General features: G+C 45.5%; 1 protein-coding gene across 1 annotated transcript in view; it reads left to right on the top strand.

Moving 5' to 3' along the window:
• The first annotated feature begins 7081 nt into the window (after positions 1-7081).
• Positions 7082-20950, top strand: part of SORBS3 (sorbin and SH3 domain containing 3) — a 93010-nt gene continuing 79141 nt past the window's right edge. The window contains exons 1-3 of the mRNA XM_067470618.1: positions 7082-7338; positions 14468-14594; positions 19011-19252. Coding sequence (XP_067326719.1) covers positions 7165-7338; positions 14468-14594; positions 19011-19252 — 543 coding nt within the window. The 5' untranslated portion in view covers positions 7082-7164. The remainder of the gene's footprint in view (positions 7339-14467; positions 14595-19010; positions 19253-20950) is intronic.

Here is a 20950-nt window from a genome sequence, read left to right as displayed (position 1 = left end):
CCCCCGGCTGTGGAACACCCTCCCTGTAGACATCAGACAGGCGCCCTCCCTTATGTCATTCCGCAAGAGACTAAAGACGTGGTTGTTTGAGAAGGCGTTTGACTAAGTGCTACAACAATTGGCAATGACGATTGGAACGGAATATGGACAACGAGATTGGATTGTGATTCTATGATGAGACGTCGCGAATGACTTAGTGCAATTGTATTATTTTTGATAGTGATGTTGTTATTGTTGTTTGTGATATTGCCTTTTTTGTAAACTGTTTTTTTTATATGTTGTACACCGCCGTGAGTCGCCCTAGGGCTGAGAACGGCGGTCTACAAATGCAGTAAATAAATAAATAAATAAACAAATAATAATAAATATACCTTGGAAACCAGAAACCTTCTTATTAGGGACGCATAACATAAAAATGGAAAAAAACAAGGACAAAATCTTATTCCTCTTAACGACAGCAGCTAGAATAATTTATGCAAAACATTGGAAAGAAAAAGACCCCCCGGAGGAAGAGGAATGGCTAACGAAGATCCTAGATATAAGAAATATGGACAAATTAACTTATATACGTTCCAAAAAAAAGGGTACTCCAACAGCTGAAATAGACTGGAAACAAGTAACAACATATTTAGTAGAGGAAAAAAAAAATGAAAATAATCACATGAAAGAGCCGAAAGAAAATACAAACTAGGGGAGAGCAGAAGAGAGACGAAAGAGGAAAAGTAAAATAGAGGGAAGGAATGAAGGAATAGGAAGAACCTCCGAATAGGAAGAACCCCACTTCCCCCACAATCATCTTTTTCAAATTTCCGTTTCTACACCTGGCACACTATATATTTCCAGTAGCCATAAATCAGACTACTCTCTATCCTTTCTATGCTTCTACCCCCTTATTTCTTTATACCCCACTTCTACCCTATCCACCCAGTTACTGTATGTTTTTATGAAAAATTAATAAAGATTATTTTAAACAGACTAGACAGAGGCCCTCCTGGTCAGTCGCAGGGCCGACCGGGGTATTGGGTGGCAACCTGTGCTCAATGGGGTTGCACTCCCCCTGAAGGCACAGGTCCATAGGAGGGCAAGAAGCAATCCCCTGGGGGAAAGATGCCATGTCCATCCCTCCTTCATTGAGAATAATAGCCCCCAGGTGCGACGACACACACTCACTGGAACACCCCAGCAAGCGAGAGTCCAAAAGTGGCAGGCTCAAACCCGGAACCTCAATCAATGGCTGATACCAGATGAGAGACTCCCCCCTGGGCACACAGAAGAAGACGGGGTGACTTGGAAGGCGCTGAACAGACTGCGCTCTGGCACCACCCGATGCAGAGCCAACCTTCAGAAATGGGGCCACAAAGTGGAATCCACGACATGCAAGTGTGGAGAAGAGGAAACTACAGACCACCTGCTGCAATGCACCCTGAGCCCTGCCACATGCACGATGGAGGATCTTCTTGCAGAAACACCAGAGGCACTCCAAGGGCATTTAATATTTATTTATTTATTTATTTATTGACTTTGCTTCTATACGGCTGTATCTCAAGCCCGAAGGCGACTCACAGCGGTTCACAAACAGTAAAAACAGTAGAAACAGCAGTGGTTCCATACAACATATAACAATTGACTTAACACATTATCCATAAATTACCAAAAAGCAATTACAATGCACAATTATTACAAAAAACAACCGTACCCAATCTTCTCATCATCCAAGCGTAGTCCAGGTTCGTCGTCCATTGTTCCATTCCTATGTTCCATTACCAGATTGCACTAAATTACTCAAACGCCTGCACAAACATCCAGGTCTTCACCTTTTTGCGGAATACCATTAGAGATGGTGCTAGTCTAATGTCCGTATGAAGGGCGTTCCACAGCCGAGGAGCCACCACCGAGAAGGCCCTATCTCTCGTCCCCGCCAGCCGAGCTTGAGAAGCAGGCGGGATCGAGAGCAGGGTCTCCCCGGAAGATCTCAAACTCCTCGTGGGTTCATAGGCAGAGATGCGGTCAGATAGGTAGCTTGGGCCGGAACCGTTTAGGGCTTTAAAGGCCAACGCCAGCACTTTGAATTCAGCCCGGTAGCAGATTGGTAGCCAGTGGAGTTGGCGCAACAGGGGGGTTGTATGCTCCCTGCGCTCCGCTCCTGTTAAAATCATGGCTGCCGAGCGTTGGACTAGTTGGAGCTTCCGAGCTGTCTTCAAAGGCAACCCCACGTAGAGAGCGTTGCAGTAGTCTAAACGGGATGTAACCAGAGCGTGGACTACCATGGCCAAGTCAGACTTCCCAAGGTATGGGCGCAGCTGGCGCACAAGCTTTAGCTGTGCAAATGCTCCCCTGGTCACCGCTGAAACCTGGGGTTCCAGGCTCAGCGATGAGTCCAGGGTCACACCCAAGCTTGCAAACTTAGTGTTTTTTAATTACAATACAAGTGTTTGTTTTTCTCCTGGCATAATAAATAAATGGGTTTCCTTAAGCAAGGAGGTAAATTGCCAGATTCTTCCTCTGAAATATGTCCTAGAGCATTTACTCCCCTATAGCAGTCTCCCTTCCAAGTACTCACCAGGGCTGACCCAGCTTAGCATCCAAGAACACACACGGTCTGGTGCCTTTTGGATATTTTGGTGCCTTGTGTATTTTATCTGTGTCTTATCAGTGCTATCCTGGAAGTACTTTTTGCTCACATAGCTTATGCGTTGGAATCTTCAGGAAATGTTCAAGAACACATTGCTTTGGAATGTGGGATCCCAGGGGACCGCTTCTCGATGCCTCCGGTCACAAACGGCAGGGCTTGGATCCATTTCTGGGCTTCCCATCAGGCCCTTGTCTGGCAGCCAAATGGAGGCATTGCCGTCTCTGATTCCCATGGAAGGAATGATGCGGCCTCAGGAGCACCCCTCTCCAAGGGATGATTAGATAACATGCGCAAAACAGGGGTGTGGCGGCACATTGGGAGCCATGCAGGAAATACGCAGAGAGAATAGAGCTCTGGACACGTCCAGTTCCACATGTTCCCAGCAAAAAGCTTCGGAAATCAAATGGTGGGGAATGAACTTAAACAGGGAAAATCTATCCCTTTTTTTTTTGTCCAAACTGACCTCTAGATCGGAGCTTCCCAAACATTCTTAGGCATGCATCGCAACATGGCGATTCAGTTTTACTTGCAAACCGAGGGTTCAACCAACCCCCTTATATCAGTGTTTCTCAACCATCCTAATACTACAACCCCTTAATATAGTTCCTTAATATGTTGTGGTGACCCAAAAGCATAACATTATTTTTGTTGATACTCCATGACTGCAATTTTGCTCCTGTTATGAATCGTAATGTAAATATGCTGATATGCAGGATGTATTTTCATTCACTGGATCACATTTGGCACAAAGACCCGATATGCCCAATTCTATGATTCTATCCCACAGGTCAAAGGCCACAGGTCCGAACAGGTATCCCCCAGCTTCACCAACTGGGAGTGACTCTCCGGGAAGAAGCGGAGCCACTGCAGTCTACAAAGATAGCCTCCCTCCAATATAGTCAGACTCAAGATGGGGATGTGGCAGGATAAATGGGCCTTTCCATTGCAAAGCTGCCCAAGGGAGCTTCTCACACCAAAAATGATGCCAGGGAGTTAAAGGAGCAAGGCGGAGAAGCAAGCCGTCTTCCCACAGCTGGTGCATTGCCCACAGCAAGGTCACTGCCTGGCCACGTTCCTGTGCCAGCGCAGGGGGTGCATGCCTGTTGTGTCTGGCCTTCCGCTGTGACAATGCAACCCATTTCACATTAATTATTCAGCCCCAAACAAGGCTGTACAGTGTGCTCCGTTGCACAGCTGCATTCCTGCCCGGGCGCATAAGACCGGACGGGGGAGGAGAGGGAGCCAAGGTTTCTGTGTGGGCAACAAACTCATACACTCCTAGAGTTCGAGGAGACCACAAAGTCCGTCCAGTGTGCAACCCTTTCTGCCAGGCAGGAACACACAATCAAAGCAGGCCCAACAGATGGCCATCCAAGCCTACAAAAACTGCACCAGACTCCAAGGTGGAAACTCTGTCAGGAAGTTCTTCTTAATGCAATGTTCCTCATCCTTCCTAATGCCGCGACCCCTTAATACAGTTCCTCACGTTGTGGTGACCCCCAACCAGAACATTCTTCATAAATATGTTTTTGCTGTTGTTATGAATTGTAACGGCGCTCCATGCAGCCATGCCCGCCACATGACCTTGGAGGTGTCTACGGACAACGCTGGCTCTTCGGCTTAGAAATGGAGATGAGCACCACACCCCAGAGTCAGACATGACTGGACTTAATGTCATGGGACAACCTTTACCTACCTATGAATTGTAATGGAGATATCTGATATGCAGGATCAGGCCCGTAGCCAGGATTTTGATTCAGGGGGTGCTGAGTTTGGCCCATTTCTATCATTGGTGGGGTTCACAATGCTCTGTGATTGTAGGTGAACTATAAATCCCAGCAACTACAACTCCCAAATGTCAAGATTCTATTTTCCCAAACCTAAGCAATGTTCACATTTGGGCATATTGAGTATTTGTGCCAACTTTGGTCCAGATCAATCGTTGTTTGAGTCCACAGTGATCTCTGATTGTAGGTGAACTACAACTCCAAAACCAAAGGACTCTGCCCATCAAACCCTTCCAGTATTTTCTCTTGGTCATGGGAGAACTGTGTGCCAAATTTGGTTCAATTCCATCGTTGGTGGGGTTCAGAGTGCTCTTTGATAGTAGGTGAACTATAAATCCCAGCAAACTACAACTCCCAAATGACAAAATCATTTTTTTTAGTGAAGGACATACATTGGGTTGTTAGGTGTCTTGTGTCCAAATTTGGTGTCAATTTACCCAGTGGTTTTTGAGTTCTGTTAATCCCACAAACGAACATTACATTTTAATGTATATACTAGCCGTCCCCTGCCACGCATTGCTGTGGCCCACATGGGGGTTCTGTGTGGGAGGTTTGGCCCAATTCTATCATTGGTGGAGTTCAGAATGCTCTGTGATTGTAGGTGAACTATAAATCCAAGCAACTACAACTCCCAAATGTTAAGATTCTATTCCCCCCAAACTCCACCAGTGTTTACATTTGGGCATATTGAGTATTTGTGTAGAGTTTGGTCCAGATCTCTCATTGTTTGAGTCCACAGTGATGGGAGAACTGTGTGCCAAGTTTGGTTCAATTCCCGCGTTTGTGGGGTTCAATATGCTCTTTGATTGTGGGTGAACTATAAATCCCAGCAACTACAACTCCCATATGACAAAATCCATTTTTTGAGTGATGGTCACTCCTTAGGTTAGTAGGTGTCTTGTATCCAACTTTGGTGTCAATTCGCCCAGTGGTTTTTGAGTTCTGTTAATCCCACAAACGAACATTACATTTTTATTTATAGACTAGCCATCCCCTGCCACGAGTTGCTGTGGCCCAGTCTGTGTATATATGTTTTGGGTGTGTGTATATGTGTGTATAAGGTAAAGGTAAAGGTAGTCCCCTGACATTAAGTCCAGTCATGTCTGACTCTGGGACTCTGGTGCTCATCTCCATTTCTAAGCCGAAGAGCCAGCGCTGTCCGTAGACACCTCCAAGGTCATGTGGCCATTGGCATGACTGCATGGAGCGCCGTTACCTTCCCGCCGGAGCGGTACCTATTGATCTACTCACATTTGCATGTTTTCGAACTGCTAGGTTGGCAGAAGCTAGGGCTGACAGCAGAAGCTCACGCCACTCCCTGGTATCGAACCTGTGACCTTTCGATCAACAAGCTCAGCAGCTCAGTGCTTTAACCCACTGCGCCACCGGGGGCTCCATATGTGTGTATATATTTGTGTATATGTGTGTTTGCGTATATATATGTGTGTGTGTGTGTGTGTATGTGTGTGTGTGTGGTTTTGTGCATGCATTGTAATGTATTTTTTCAGTGTTTTTCTGAGTGATGGTCACTCGTTGGCCTGAGAGGTGCCTTGTGTCCAAATTTGGTGTCAATTCGCCCAGTGGTTTTTGAGTTACGTAAGTCCCACAAACGAACATTACATTTTTATTTATAGACTAGCCGTCCCCTGCCATGAGTTGCTGTGGCCCAGTCTGTGTATATGTGTTTTGGGTGTGTATATATGTGTGTATATATTTGTGTATATGTGTGTTTGCGTGTGTGTGTGTGTGTGTGTGTGTGTGTGTATATATATATATATATATATATATATATATATATATATATATGTGGTTTTGTGCATGCATTGTAATGTATTTTTCAGTGTTTTAGGAGTGATGGTCACTCGTTGGCCTGAGAGGGGTCTTGTGTCCTAATTTGGTGTCAATTCGCCCAGTGGTTTTTGAGTTACGTCAATCCCACAAACGAACATTACATTTTTATTTATAGACTAGCCGTCCCCTGCCACGAGTTGCTGTGGCCCAGTCTGTGTATATGTGTTTTGGGTGTGTATATATGTGTGTATATATTTGTGTATATGTGTGTTTGCGTGTGTGTGTGTATATATATATATATATATATATATATATATATATATATATATGGTTTTATGCATGCATTGTAATGTATTTTTTCAGTGTTTTTCTGAGTGATGGTCACTCGTTGGCCTGAGAGGTGCCTTGTGTCCTAATTTGGTGTCAATTCGCCCGGTGGTTTTTGAGTTACGTCAATCCCACAAACGAACCTTACATTTTTAGGTTCTTGTGGGTTTTTTCGGGCTATAGAGCCATGTTCTAGAGGCATTTCTCCTGACGTTTCGCCTGCATCTATGGCAAGCATCCTCAGAGGTAGTCAGGTCTCTGAGGATGCTTGCCATAGATGCAGGCGAAACGTCAGGAGAAAAATTGCCTCCAGAACATGGCTCTATAGCCCGAAAAAACCCACAAGAACCTAGTGATTCCAGCCATGAAAGCCTTCGACAAGACATTAAATGTTTATTTATAGATATGGAGTTACACTTAGAAAATGTACCTGTTCCGACTTACATACAAATTCACCCGAGGAACAAACCTACAGAACCTATCTTGTTCATAACTTGGGGACTGTATTAAAGCCACCCTCTCCTTTTGTTACCCACCCAGGGCATCTCGTCTAGTGAGCGTCATCCTCGTCTTGGTCCTGGAGGCCCTCTCTCCTCCTCCTCCTCCTCCTCCTCCATCGCAGCAGAGATGCCCAGCCTCATCTCTAGGGCCGGGGCCCCCGAGGCCAACCTGGGACTCAGCCTGGACGACTTCATCCCTTCGCACCTCCAGAGGAGCTCCCCGTTTGCCCACAGCTCCAGCCTGATATCTCCTCAGGCCACATCTACTCCGCAAGGCAGTCAAGTCCCTTCGCGACGCAGGGTGAGTTTTGGGGAACTTGCCACACAAACATTTCAGAGAAACAGAGTCGTTTGTTTCCCAAGGGTTCGTCTACACTGCAAAAGTAATGCAGTTTGAACCCACTTAAACATGTTATGGAATCCTGGGGGTTGTGCTGGTGCTTCACCAAACTACAACTCCCAGGATCCCACAGCATTGACTGTGTAGACATGGGCAAACTTGGGCCCTCCAGGTGTTTTGGACTTCAACTCCCACAATTCCTAACTTACTTACTTAGGCGATCCCTTATAGTCCGAGGATGATGGTCCTCCAAGGTAGGTGTTCTGGTTGTGGGCCCATAGGTGACTGTGGAGCCCAATTCTTGATCTGCATCTTCTCCCACAGTGAGGGCATTGGTTTCCAGATGGAAGGCCAGTGGTTCTCAACCTGGGGTCCCCAGATGTTTTTGGCCTACAACTCCCAGAAATCCTAACAGCTGGTAAACTAGCTGGGATTTCTGGGAGTTGTAAGCCAAAAACATCTAGGGACCCCAGGTTGAGAACCACTGCGGTAGGCGGTCCTGGTCAGGGTTGGTTTGATACGCCTTCCTCTTGGCATGTTTCTCTCTTTCACCCTCCATTCGTGCCTCTTCAAATTCTGCAGCACTGCTGGTCACAGCTGAACTCCAGCTGGAGTGATCAAGGGGCAAAGATATCCCAGTTCTCAGTGTCTGTGCCAGGGTTTTTAAAGTTGGCTTTGAGCCTATCTTTCAATCTCTTTTCCTGCCCACCAACATCTGTTTTCCGTTCTTGAGTTCAGAGTAGAGCAACGGCTTTGGGAGACGGTGGTGGGGCATCCGGATGATGTGGCCAGTCCAGCAGAGTCGATGGCAGAGGAGCATCACTTCAATGCTGGTGGTCTTTGCTTCTTCCAGCATGCTGATATTGTCCGCTTGTCTTCCCAAGAGATTTGCAGGATTTTCCGGAGGCAGCGCTGATGGAATCGTTCCAGGAGTTGCATGTGACGTCTGTAGACAGTCCATGTTTCGCAGGCATAGAGCAGGGTTGGGAGGGGAATGGCATCTTGGTCTCCCTACAGATGTCCCGGTCCTCAAACACTCTCTGCTTCATTCGGGAAAATGCTGCACTCGCAGAGCTCAGGCGGTGTTGTATTTTGGTGTCGATATTGACTTTGGTGGAGAGGTGGCTGCCAAGGGAGCAGAATGGTCCACATTTTCTAATGTTACACTATTAAGCTGCATTTCTGGCATTGGAGAGGGTTGGCTGGTGACTTTTGCTGGAAGAACACATTGGTTTTCTCGATGTTTAATGACAGGCCGAGCTTCTCATATGCTTCTGCGAAGGTGTTTAGAGTGGCTTGTAGGTCTTCTTCTGAATGCGCACAGACGATGTTGTCATCAGCATACTGGAGTTCTATGTAGTTGTAATTTTAGTTTTTGCTTTCAGTCTGCTGAGATTAAACAGCTTGCCATCTGTCTGATAGATGGATTGTTGTAGGTTTTTTTGGGCTATATGGCCATGTTCTAGAGGCATTCCTCTAGAGAATGCCTCTAGAACATGGCCATATAGTCCAAAAAAACCTACAACCCAGTGATTCTGGCATGAAAGCCTTCAACAATACATTGTCCAATAGATGATTTCCACTCCAGTGGGAAGCTTCCCATCAACAAGATGAAGTATCATAGCGATGAAGATGGAGAATAAGGTTGGGGCAATAACACATCATCCCTGTTTGACACCCGATTCCACCTTAAATGGGTCACTTTGGGAGCCATTGCTGTCCAAGACTGTTGCCATCATGTCATCATGGAGGAGCCGCAGGATTTTCACAAATTTTTTAGGGAACCCAATTTTTTGGAGGCCCAGAGAGCGCTGTTAGGAATTGTGGGAGTTGGAGTCCAAAATACCCAGAGGGCGCATGTTTGCTCATACCTGATGTAGATTGTGCCGTTGCGCCTGGGGGCTCTTATTCTCAATAAAGGAGGGATGGACGTGGCACCTTTCCCCCAGGGGATTGTTTCTTGCCCTCCTATAGGAAACTGGAACTCCCAAAAACCCAAAACGCTGTAAATAGCTCAAAATAAGTTTTATTTATCACAAAGTCATTTCTTTAAAGCAATGAGCTGGAAAACTTTAGAGGGGTGAAGGAAAACATATATTACAGTCTCAATCAGTCCTGGGTCCAAGGGGTTTGAAGCTGAGAAGCCTCTCCAAGTTTCCTCTTTCCTCAATGGCTGTGAATGCTGGGGCAAACCACAACCCCAGTTCAGATGGCCTATGTTTTGAAGATTCGGGATCTTCCTTTGGTGCCAAAAGAACCGACTTGAAGGCGCCTGGGTCTCCTCAATAATTGTCCAGGATGATCTGGACATAAAGCATGAGTCCCAGGGGTAAAAAACCTCAGAACTGATGCTAAGAGGTAACTTAAATCAGGGTCCTTTAGAATCAAGTCTTTTACTCATGTCCATCTGGTACGAACTCTGATGGCAGAATGAAGAAGAAAAAGGAAGTTCTCCCCTCTTGCAGGAAGAGGTGGAGCCAAACAGTACTGATTGACAGCTACAAGCAACCAATCCATACAACTATACATAAGCAGTGTTAAAAAGGGGCAGGATTAAGCATGATACAACAGTTTAAGTCTTACAACTAACAGTTCTATACATAGGTGGTGCCACTCGCACCGTCACAAGATGCATTCATAGTCTGCAATCCATACTCGCCAATCTGCGACAAAAATTGCAATGTTTTGTGCTGTGTCCCATTGTGAGCAACCAGCCATACCCTTCCCAGAGTGCTACATTTCAGTTCCAACCCAGATTTCTCTTCCTTGCCTTGGTCCCTCTCCAGTGTGTTGTGCCCCTGGATCACGCTCTGTTCCACTGTGCTGTTCTTGTTTTGCTCCTGCGCGTTTCTCAATGTGAATCAGAGCATGTGAACAGGAAGTGGCCTCTTCAGATAATGGCTTTTCTTTCTCTGCTCCCTTTCCAATCCACGCATCTTTTCCACTATTTTCTTTTCCAGCTCTTTTGTTCCTTTCCTTTCCTTTCCTTTCACTGTTATTTGTTTTTTTCCCCTCTTGATGTTCTGCAGCCGTGGAGTCATTTTTTCCCCCTCTTTGATGGGATTGTTTTTGTAACTTGATGAGAGTCTCTTTCTTTGGAGAAGAGATGCAACTGGCGCGAGGTCCCTGAATGTGGACTGGAGAAATTGGGGGGCTCAATTCCCCAAAAAGTAACTTTCCTGAGGTCTGCCACTTTATTTTATTTATTATTTATTATTTATTTAGCAGTTTTGTATCCCGGTCTTCTCTCCTCTGTCGAGGGACTCGGGCCGGTTTCCAACAGTAATATCACAAACAGTAATTAAAAACATCATATTACATATTAAACTAAAACATTAAAATAGCAAAATGCAATCACATAATTACAATGGTCAGTCGTCACAATAAAATCGTTGTTCGTCATTCGTCGTCATCCATCCCTATCACAGAATATTGACTCACTCGTCGAAAGCCAATCTCCACAGCCAAGTTTTCTGAACAACAATATGGAAGGGGCGGTTCTGATCTCCAGTGGGAGAGAGTTCCAGAGCCGGGGGGCCACCACCAAGAAGGCCCTGTCCCTCGTCCCCACCAGACGTGCTTGCGAGGCCGGTGGGACTGAGAGCAGGGCCCCTCCAGACGATCTTAGTGGTAATGTATTGTCGAAGGCTTTCATGGCTGGAATCACTAGGTTCTTGTGGGTTTTTTCGGGCTATAGAGCCATGTTCTAGAGGCATTTCTCCTGACGTTTCACCTGCATCTATGGCAAGCATCCTCAGAGGTAGTGAGGTCTGTTGGAATTAGGACAATGGGTTTATATATCTGTGGAATGGCTGGGGTGGGGCAAAGAGCTCTTCCCTGCTGCAGTTAGGTGTGAATGTTTAGCTGATCACCTTCATTGGCATTTGAAGGCCTGCCTGAGCCTGGGAAAATCTGTTGCTGGGAGGTGTTAATCTGTGCCTGGTTTTTTCCTCTCTGTTGTTTAGCTATTATAATTTTAGAGTTTTTTTAATACTGGTAGCCAGATTTTGTTCATTTTCATGGTCTCTTCCTTTCTGTTGAAATTGTCCACATGCTTGTGGATTTCAATGGCTTCTCTGTGTAGCCTGACATGGTGGTTGTTGGTGTGGTCCAGCATTTCTGTGTTCTCAAATAATATGCTGTGTCCAGGCTGGTTCATCAGGTGCTCTGCTATGGCTGACTTCTCTGGTTGAAGTAGTCTGCAGTGCCTTTCATGTTCCTTGATGCGTGTCTGGGCATTGCTGCGTTTGGTGGTCCCTCTGTAGACTTGTCCACAGCTGCATGGTATACAATGGTAGACTCCTGCAGAGGTGAGAGGATCCCTCTTGTCCTTTGCTGAACGTAGCATTTGTTGGATTTTCTTGGTGAGTTTGTAGATTGTTTGTATGTTGTGTTTCCTCCTCAGCTTCCCTCTGCGGTCAGTGGTTCCCTTGATGTATGGCAGGAACACTTTTCCTCTGGGTGGATCTTCATCTTGACTCTCGTGGCTTGTTCTTGGTCTTGAAGCTCTTCTGATGTCTGAGGTGGAGTCTCCATTGGCCTGGAGAGCCCAGTTGAGGTGGTTCAGTTCATCTTGGAGGAGGTGGGGTTCTTAGTGGTCTTGATGGTTCGTAGGGGAGAATACGTTTGGAGAGGTAAACAGGGCCAGAGTCGTTTAGGGCTTTATAGGCTAACACCAGCACTTTGAATTGTGCTCGGAAGCTGACTGGGGGCCAATGGAGCTGGTGTAACAGCGGAGTGGTGTGCTCCCTGTACCCAGCCCCCGTTAGTAGTCTGGCTGCCCAGCGTTGGACTAGTTGGAGCTTCCGGGCAGTCTTCAGAGGCAACCCCACTTTGAGTTCTACTGCCATCTAACTTCTGCAGAAAAAGCAATATTACTCAACTGGGGGTCGGGACCCCTGAGGAGGTTGCCAGGGGGTTTCAGAGGGATCCCCAAAGCCCATCAGAAAACATATTTCTGGTGGTCTTAGGAAGCCCTTTGGCAGAGAAGGCTGAAGATCTCTCTGCCTGTCCTTCTCTTCCTTTTTGGAAACAGACAGTGGTGAATCTTCCCCCCAAAAACCCTCCTCCGCTGTGATTGGCTGACCTCTCAGCCAAGGGGAGAGCCATTTCTGAGACTCCATGTGGAGTGGGGAGAGCAGGCATGTTCGGCGCATGGCAGCATGGTGCACATGTATGAGGCAAGGGAGAGCATGTGAGGCTGGAGGGAGATTCGCACCCTAAGTCCCTTCAAGGCATGAGGGTTCTGTGGGAAGTGTGGCCCAATTCTATCATTGTTGGGGTTCAGAATGCTCTTTGATTGTAAGTGAACTATAAATCCCAGCAACTACAACTCCCAAATGTCAAGATTCTGTTTTCCCCAAACTCCCTCTGTGTTTATATTTGGGAATATTGGGTATTGCCGGAGGACTCCTGCTCGGCCCCGCGGCCACTGTGGGGTCCGGCAGGGCTCAGTATTGTCCGCCATGTTGTTTAACATCTACATGAAGCCACTGGGTGAGATCATCTAGAGCAGGGGTCAGGAACCCCACCACACCTGGAGGGCCGAAGGTTCCCCATGCCTGATCTAGAGCTTTGGAGTTCGATGCCATCTGTACGCAGATGACGTCCAACTCTATCACTCCTTTCCACCTTCTTCTATTTATTATTTATTTATTTATTTGCTATGCTTGTATACCGCTGTTTCTCAGCCTAGCCGGCGACTCAACGCGGTTTACAACAAAATATAACAATCAACAGTATACAATTTAAAACCATAAAAACATAATACACAATTCACATATCACTAACAATCCGATACATCTCCTGACTAAAATCGTGATCCAGTTCATCGTCCATATTGCCAATCCTTAATCATTACATTCATTGCACTGAGTTAACCAAATGCCTGTTCGAACATCCAGGTTTTTAATCTTCTTCAGAATATCATCAATGAAGGGGCTGATCTTACCTCCATGGGAAGGGCGTTCCAAAGCTGAGGGGCCACCACAGAAAAGGCCCTGTCTCTCGTCCCCGCCAGCCGCACCTGTGAAGCAGGCGGGATAGAGAGCAGGGCCCCCCCAGAAGATCTTAGGGTCCTGGTGGGCTGATAGGCCGAGATACGTTCTGATAGGTAGGTTGGGCCAGAACCGTTTAGGGCTTTAAAGGCCAGCGCCAGCACTTTGAATTGAGCCCGGTAGCAGATCGGTAGCCAGTGGAGTTGGCGCAACAGGGGGGTTGTATGCTCCCTGTGCTCCGCTCCTGTTAGTATCAAGGCTGCCGAACATTGGACTAGTTGGAGCTTCCGAGCCGTCTTCAAAGGCAACCCCACGTAGAGAGCGTTGCAGTAGTCTAAACGGGATGTAACCAGAGCGTGGACTACCGTGGCCAAGTCAGACTTCCCAAGGTACGGTCGCAGTTGGCGCACGAGTTTTAACTGTGCAAATGCTCCCCTGGTCACCGCCGAAACCTGGGGTTCCAGGCTCAGCGATGAGTCCAGGGTTACACCCAAGCTGCGAACCTGCGTCTTCAGGGGGAGTGCGACTCCGTCCAGCACAGGCTGTAACCCTATGCCCTGTTCGGCCTTGCGACTAACCAGGAGTACCTCTGTCTTGTCTGGATTCAATTTCAATTTGTTCGCCCTCATCCAGACCATCACAGCGGCCAAGCACCGGTTCAGGACCTGGACAGCCTCCTTAGTAGCAGGTGGGAAGGAGTGACAGAGTTGGACATCATCCGCGTACAGATGACACCGCACCCCGAAACTCCGGATGATCTCCCCCAGCGGCTTCATGTAGATGTTAAACAACATGGGAGACAATATTGAGCCCTGAGGAACTCCACAAGACTGGTCCAAGTCCTGAACCAGTACCTGGCCACTGTGACGGTCTGGATGAGGGCGAACACATTGAAGTTGAATCCAGACAAGGTCCTCCTGGTCAGTCGCAAGGCCAAACAGGGTATAGGGTCGCAACCTGTGCTGGACGGGGTCACACTCCCCTTGAAGGCACAGATTCGAAGCTAGGGAGTTCTCCTGGATGGTGGAACACACCTGAAGGAGGGGGAACTGTTGCATCCTAACAGACTCTGTTGTTGTGTCCATTCCTTAAAGGTACCCGTCATCCGCAATTGTGGTTCGAACACCCTGAATTTTGAATTCCGTGACTCACTGCCGCGCACGGTGTACAATGGGATACCTCATCCACAGCATCAGAAAACAGCCCAGTGGAACAACCTAGGTAATCGCAGCCAAGAATGGAAGAGATAATTGACTCCCTTTGGCAAGAAGAGCCGGACACCTTGTCGCCTTGGCCGCTTTATCTTCCTGTTGTCCGCTTACTTGAGCCTTGATGGCTGTTGAGAACGAGACCCAGGCTTTCAGGCTCAGCTTTCTCTGTGTTCTCTTCCATCAGACCTCTCCAGGGATTGTGAAAAAGTGCTTTTTGGACGTAGAACTTAATTGGAGGGGATAACAAGACTCAGCAGCTAATCCAGCAGCATGTTATATGACCCAGATATTAATTGTGCTGCCTCCTGCCTATGGCTTGGCTCCCTCCGATAAGCAATTGATGATGCAAAGAATGTCATCTAGTCCAGAATCACTGGGTTGTTGTAGGTTTTTTCAGGCTATATGGCCATGTTCTAGAGGCATTCTTTTTTTTTCATATTTATTTATTTAATTTATTTCCAGTATTTCTTCAAAGGACATTTTTTTCAATACATCCAATCACCCAGTGCTAACCCTTCACCCCCGACCAGCCAATTACAATATTTATTCCCAAAAATCAGTTGTTTCTATTACAGGTTTGGTCCCCTTACCTTCTTTATATACATATTCTATCAATTTCCCCCAAGTCTTCCCAAAATCATCTTTTTTTGATAATCCTCTTTTAACCTTAATGTTTCCTGTCAGTTTATCGTTTATTGCAATGTCCCAGATCTCCCTAGACCACTCTTCCAATTGGCACTCCCCTCCTTCTTTCCATTTTTTAGCTATTAATAATCTTGCTGCTGTGACCAGATTGGCAATTAATTCTTTTATTTCTTTTGGTATTTTAACATTGTCAATAAATGACAGCAGTGCTATCTCCGGTGTTCCTGTTATCTCTATTTGGGTGATTTTCCTTATTTCTTGAAATACATTTTCCCAGAATTTTTGAACATATTTGCAAGACCACCACATGTGTCTATATGTGCCAGTTTCTTGACAGCCCCTCCAGCACTGCTTAGAATGTTTCTTGTCAATTTGATTTAATCTGATTGGTGTGAGGTACCACCTCCACACCACTTTATAATAGTTCTCTTTTATTCTTATTGACATATTTTTTTAAAATACGCATATTCCACATTCCTTTCCAGTTTTGTGGGTCTATTACTTTATTACAGTCTAACTCCCACATTCTTTTAAGGTGGTCCTCCTCCTGGACTCCTTCCAGCAGCATTTTGTAGATATCACTTGTTATACCTTTTGTTCTTTCTTTTCCTTCCTTACTTCCCCTTTGGTTAATCATTTCTTCAAATTTGGTAAGTTCTCTCTCTCCTTTATATTTCTTTCTTATTTCCCTTAACCATCTTTCAAGTTGTAGAACTTTGTACCATCCAATGTTCCCTCCTAATAACTGGACCTTTATCTCATCTATATTTTTCATCTTTGATTCCCAATCTTTTAATTTCGTTATTCCTTTTTCCTTAAATTCACTTTCCAACTCCTTTTTGAGATTTATGGGGAAATTATTTGTAATCAACACCGGTGTTAATGGGGATATCGATGGTATTAATTTTTCTTCATATTTAGACCATATTCCCAGTATGTTTTTTAGAAAAGGGTTGTCTATTTTGTTATACCATTTCTTGTCTAGATTCCTAGTTTTCCCTATAAAGAAAATATATTCTAGTTTCATATCTATATCTTCACTCTCTTCTTCTAACCATTCTAAATCCTTTTGACCCATAATCCCTTCAACAATATACCTTAACTGGTTTGCTAGAGGCATTCTCTCCTGACGTTTTGCCTGCATCTATGGCAAGCATCCTGAGGATGCTTGCCATAGATGCAGGCGAAATGTCAGGAGAGAATGCCTCTAGACCATGGCCATACAGCCCAAAAAACCTACAACAACCTAAAACACAGTGTTTCTCAACCTGGAGGTCAGGATTCCTGGGGGTGTCAGTCATGAGAAGGTATCAGAGGGGTCGCCAAAGACCATCAGCAAACACAGTATTTTCTGTTGGTCGTGGGACCTCTGTGTGCCAAGTTTCATCCAATTCCAATGTTGGTGGAGTTCAGAATTCACGCCAAATTTGGTCCAGATCCATCATTGCGAGGGGGGTTTCAGAGGGGTCGCCAAAGACCGTGTTTTCAAACTGCTAGTGTGTGTGTCCATATGTGTGTGTATGTGTCCAGGGTGGGAGAAAGAGCCCTTGTCTTGTCGAAGGCTTTCATGGCCAGAATCACTGGGTTGTTGTAGGTTTTTTCGGGCTATATGGCCATGTTCTAGAGGCATTCTCTCCTGACGTTTCGCCTGCATCTATGGAAAGCATCCTCAGAGGTAGAGACCTCCCTACCTCTGAGGAAGCTTGCCATAGATGCAGGCGAAACGTCAGGAGAGAATGCCTCTAGAACATGGCCATATAGCCCGAAAAAACCTACAACAACCCTGTCATCTAGTGAATGCAACTCTGATGTGAATGAACACAGAAGTGGGCTAGAGCTGATAGAATAGAATAGGAATAGACTAACTTGGTGTTGAAGGTTTTCATGGCAGGAATCACTGGGTTGCTGTGATTTTTCCAGGATGTATGGCCATGTCCCAGAAACAATAATCTATATAAATAAAATTGTAATGTTCGTTTGTGGGATTAACAGAACTCAAAAACCACTGGACGAATTGATGCCAAATTTGGACACAAGACACCGCTCGAGCCAACTTCTGACCCCAATTATGTCATGAATGACTTTTCAATGACTTTGCGGCATAGGTTCTTTTTATTGCAATTTCCAGTTTGAGAACGTATATTAGATTACAGAAAACATTTAGTCAAAGAATGGCATTGGAAATACAGACAGACAGATTCTATGCAACTACATTGGATGTACAATTACATTGGTTAACAAACAAACAAAAGGGGATTACATCTTCTCTCAACATTCACACCACATAATAATAATAATAATAATAATAATAATAATAATAATAATAATAATAATAATCTTTATTTATACCCCGCTACCATCTCCCAAGGGACTCAATGCAGCTTACATGAAGCCGAGCCCACATTCCATCAGTAATAAAAGCAACAACAACAGTAATACAAACAATAAAATAAAACTCAATCAAAAAATAAGCAATTAACATTAAACAATAACACAACGACATTTAAAAAACACCTATGGCTGGGCCAAATGTAATAATTAAAATTTTAATGATAATGCTGAGCGTGAACAGGTGAAATATGACCAGGATAGAGTTCTCGGAGAGGAATGGGGCATACAGACAATTCACATGTGCACGCATTCATCCTCATGCACCCAAATATTGCCATATCCTTTTCTCCGTCCTTGGAGAAGCATCTCTTAGGCCAGGGCCTGCTTTCCTGCAGCCTGCCAACGTATAGTTCCATAACTTCCATAACTTCAAAATACCAAAATGCATCCTTTCCCTAAGAACAACGCCAGGGTCCAGACCTCTGTTTTCCCTACAGCAGACTCCTTGCACAAAATGCAAAATGCAATCTGACTCCTTGCACAAAATGCAAGACTCCAAAAGCGCACTTCTTCCTCTTCCCTTGAGAAAGAAGCCCCAAAGTGACCAGAATCACGCTTTCCCACAGCATATCTGACACTCTCCATAGGTACACACTCTCTCTCCTTCCTACGCGTAGACACTCCTCAGGTCTGCCACACTTTGAGTATTCTTAGATTGAGTCTTTTATAGTAATGTTCTGCTGATGTCATCCCAAAGTTGTAAATTAATATTAGATGACTTCCATCCTGGCTCCATCTCAGTTTCCTGGCCAGATGTTGATCTTCTTGATTGGTGTGGATCTTAAGTTGACTTCCTTCTTAACATAAGGAAGGTTGCAAACATTTCCTTAACTTGAAAGAACCATTGTCACAGTTCTTATCCATTCTCATTAACAGGTTTTGATCACAATTCCAGCAAGCAGGTAGTTAGTCATTGCAGGCCTTAATATTATACTGGTGTTTCCAAAATTATTAACTCCAACCACACATCCTTCCATTCTTCCACTCTTTCCCATGCATCATATTCAATTCATATTTGTCAAATCTGCACATTGAATATCTTGTGACATTGTGACCATCACTCATAAAAACATTAAAAAAAAACAGCAGAAGAGACTTTAAAAGCCAAGAAACAAAAAAAATACATTACAATGCATGTGCAAAACCACATATACACAAATATATACACACACATATACGCACACAAAACACATATACACAGACTGGGCGACAGCAATGCATGGCAGGGGACAGCTAGTATATATATCTGTAGCTGGAAACCACATATACACAAATATATACACACACATATACACATATATACACACACAAAACACATATACACAGACTGGGCCACATCTCCTTCCAGACAGCGATGCAGCACTAACGCACTCCTTCTCTGTCTCTGCAGGAAACAATTGGTACCCAACTTGGCCGGCTAAAGAACTCAGGCCATTGCAGTCTTATGGTTCATCGGTGGGTCCATCGGTGGGTCCCGCTGGTTCATCGGTGGGTCCCGCTATCAACGGCACACCGCAGCCGGGATGGTCAGCGACTTGGACCAAAGATGGCCGGAGGAAGGAAAAACGGTGGTTGAAGTATGATGGGATCGGGCCGGTGGATGAGACTGGGATGCCCATCGCTTCCCGATCGGTGAGGAGAGCAAATGCAGAGGTCCTCGCTCCTTGGCTGGTCTTCTCACCTCCGCTCTTCTAGATAGAGATCCTTTAGCCAAGGGAACAGGAGGTGGGAGTCTCTTGGGCCATCCATTACGCGATGGATCATTGTTGTTTACGAACGAGAAATGCTTATAGCAAGGTCCTTAATCTTTTCTTCTGTTGCCACAGACCACCAAGTATCGTTGAGATGCATATGCAGTCCATCCTACACATTCACTTGGGTTAAGAGGTCAAGATCTCTGCAAAAGTGGGAAAATAATGAATCAGAATGTGATTTGTCTTCAAACCAGAGAGAACACCTCCCCAGGAATCTCTGTTTCCTCCAATGTGATTCTGTCTTCAGCATCTGCCAGGAGTTGGCTATAGAATTCTCCTGGAGGACCTGGGCTGGAACTATACTGCCGAGGATCTGACCCCAGATTATCTTCTTTTCCCGGATTATTTGACAGTGGAGACTTGCATAATCCAGTTCCAAGCAGATAATCTGGAATCAGATCCTGGGATATAAGGCAGTGTCAATCAAGCCCTAAAGATTCTTTAGAGCAGTGGTTCTCAACCTGGGGTCCCCAGGTGTTTTTGGCCTTCAACTCCCAGAAATCCTAACAGCTGGTGAACTGGCTGGGATTTCTGGGAGTTGTAGGCCAACAACATCTGGGGACCCCAGGTTGAGAACCACTGCTTTAGAGAGACCATAAGAATCATATTTATGAATAATCAAAACTGCCCAACTCTGAAGACAGGTGCAATTTCAGGTAAATAGTACCGTATATACTCAAGTATAAGCCGATCCGAATAAAAGCTGAGGTGCCTAATTTTACCACAAAAACTGGGAAAATGAATTGACTCGAGTCTAAACCGAGGGTGGGAAATGCAGCCACTACTGGTCAGTTTCAAAATAGAAATATATACCAATTTATTTATTTGTTGTGTCAGATTAACCAGTCAATTATATTACATTTCTAACAGAACAAAGCAAATAAACAGATAAAATGCAACATTTGTGAGTTTGGTAGTGGATTAAATGTCCTTTGACCGGTCTCTGTCCCCTTGGAGTGCCTCTGGTGTTGCCGCAAGGAGGTCCTCCATTGTGCATCATGTGGCAGGGCTCAGGTTGCATTGCAGCAGGTGGTCAGTGGTTGGCTCCTCTCCGCACTCGCATGTCAAGGATTCCACTTTGTGGCCCCATTTCTTGAGGTTGGCTCTGCATCTCGTGGTGCCAGAGCGCAGTCTGTTCAGCGCCTTCCAAGTCGCCCAGTCCTCTGTGTGCCCAGGGGGGAGTCTCTCATTTGGTATCAGTTCTGGGTTTGAGCCTGCCACTTTTGGACTCTCGCTTGCTGGGGTGTTCCAGCGAGTGTCTCTGTAGATCTTAGAAAACTATGTCTAGATTTAAGTCGTTGACGTGCTGGCTGATACGCAAACAGGGGGTGGGCTGGAGATATCTCTGCTTTGGTCCTTTCACTATTGGCTGCCACTTCCCGGCAGATGTCAGGTGGTGCAATACCGGCTAAGCAGTGTAATTTCTCCAGTGGTGTAGGCATCAGACATCCTGTGATAATGTGGCATGTCTCATTAAGAGCCACGTCCACTATTTTAGCGTGGTGAGATGTTTTCCACACTGGGCATGCCTAAATTAATATAATTTATTGGTATCTATCCACACTGCATGCCCAGT

The sequence above is a fragment of the Anolis sagrei genome, chromosome 7, assembly GCF_037176765.1.
Source record: "Anolis sagrei isolate rAnoSag1 chromosome 7, rAnoSag1.mat, whole genome shotgun sequence".
NCBI lineage: Eukaryota > Metazoa > Chordata > Lepidosauria > Squamata > Dactyloidae > Anolis > Anolis sagrei.
Note: the sequence above shows the minus strand (reverse complement) of the source record. Positions and strands in the feature narration are given on the sequence as shown.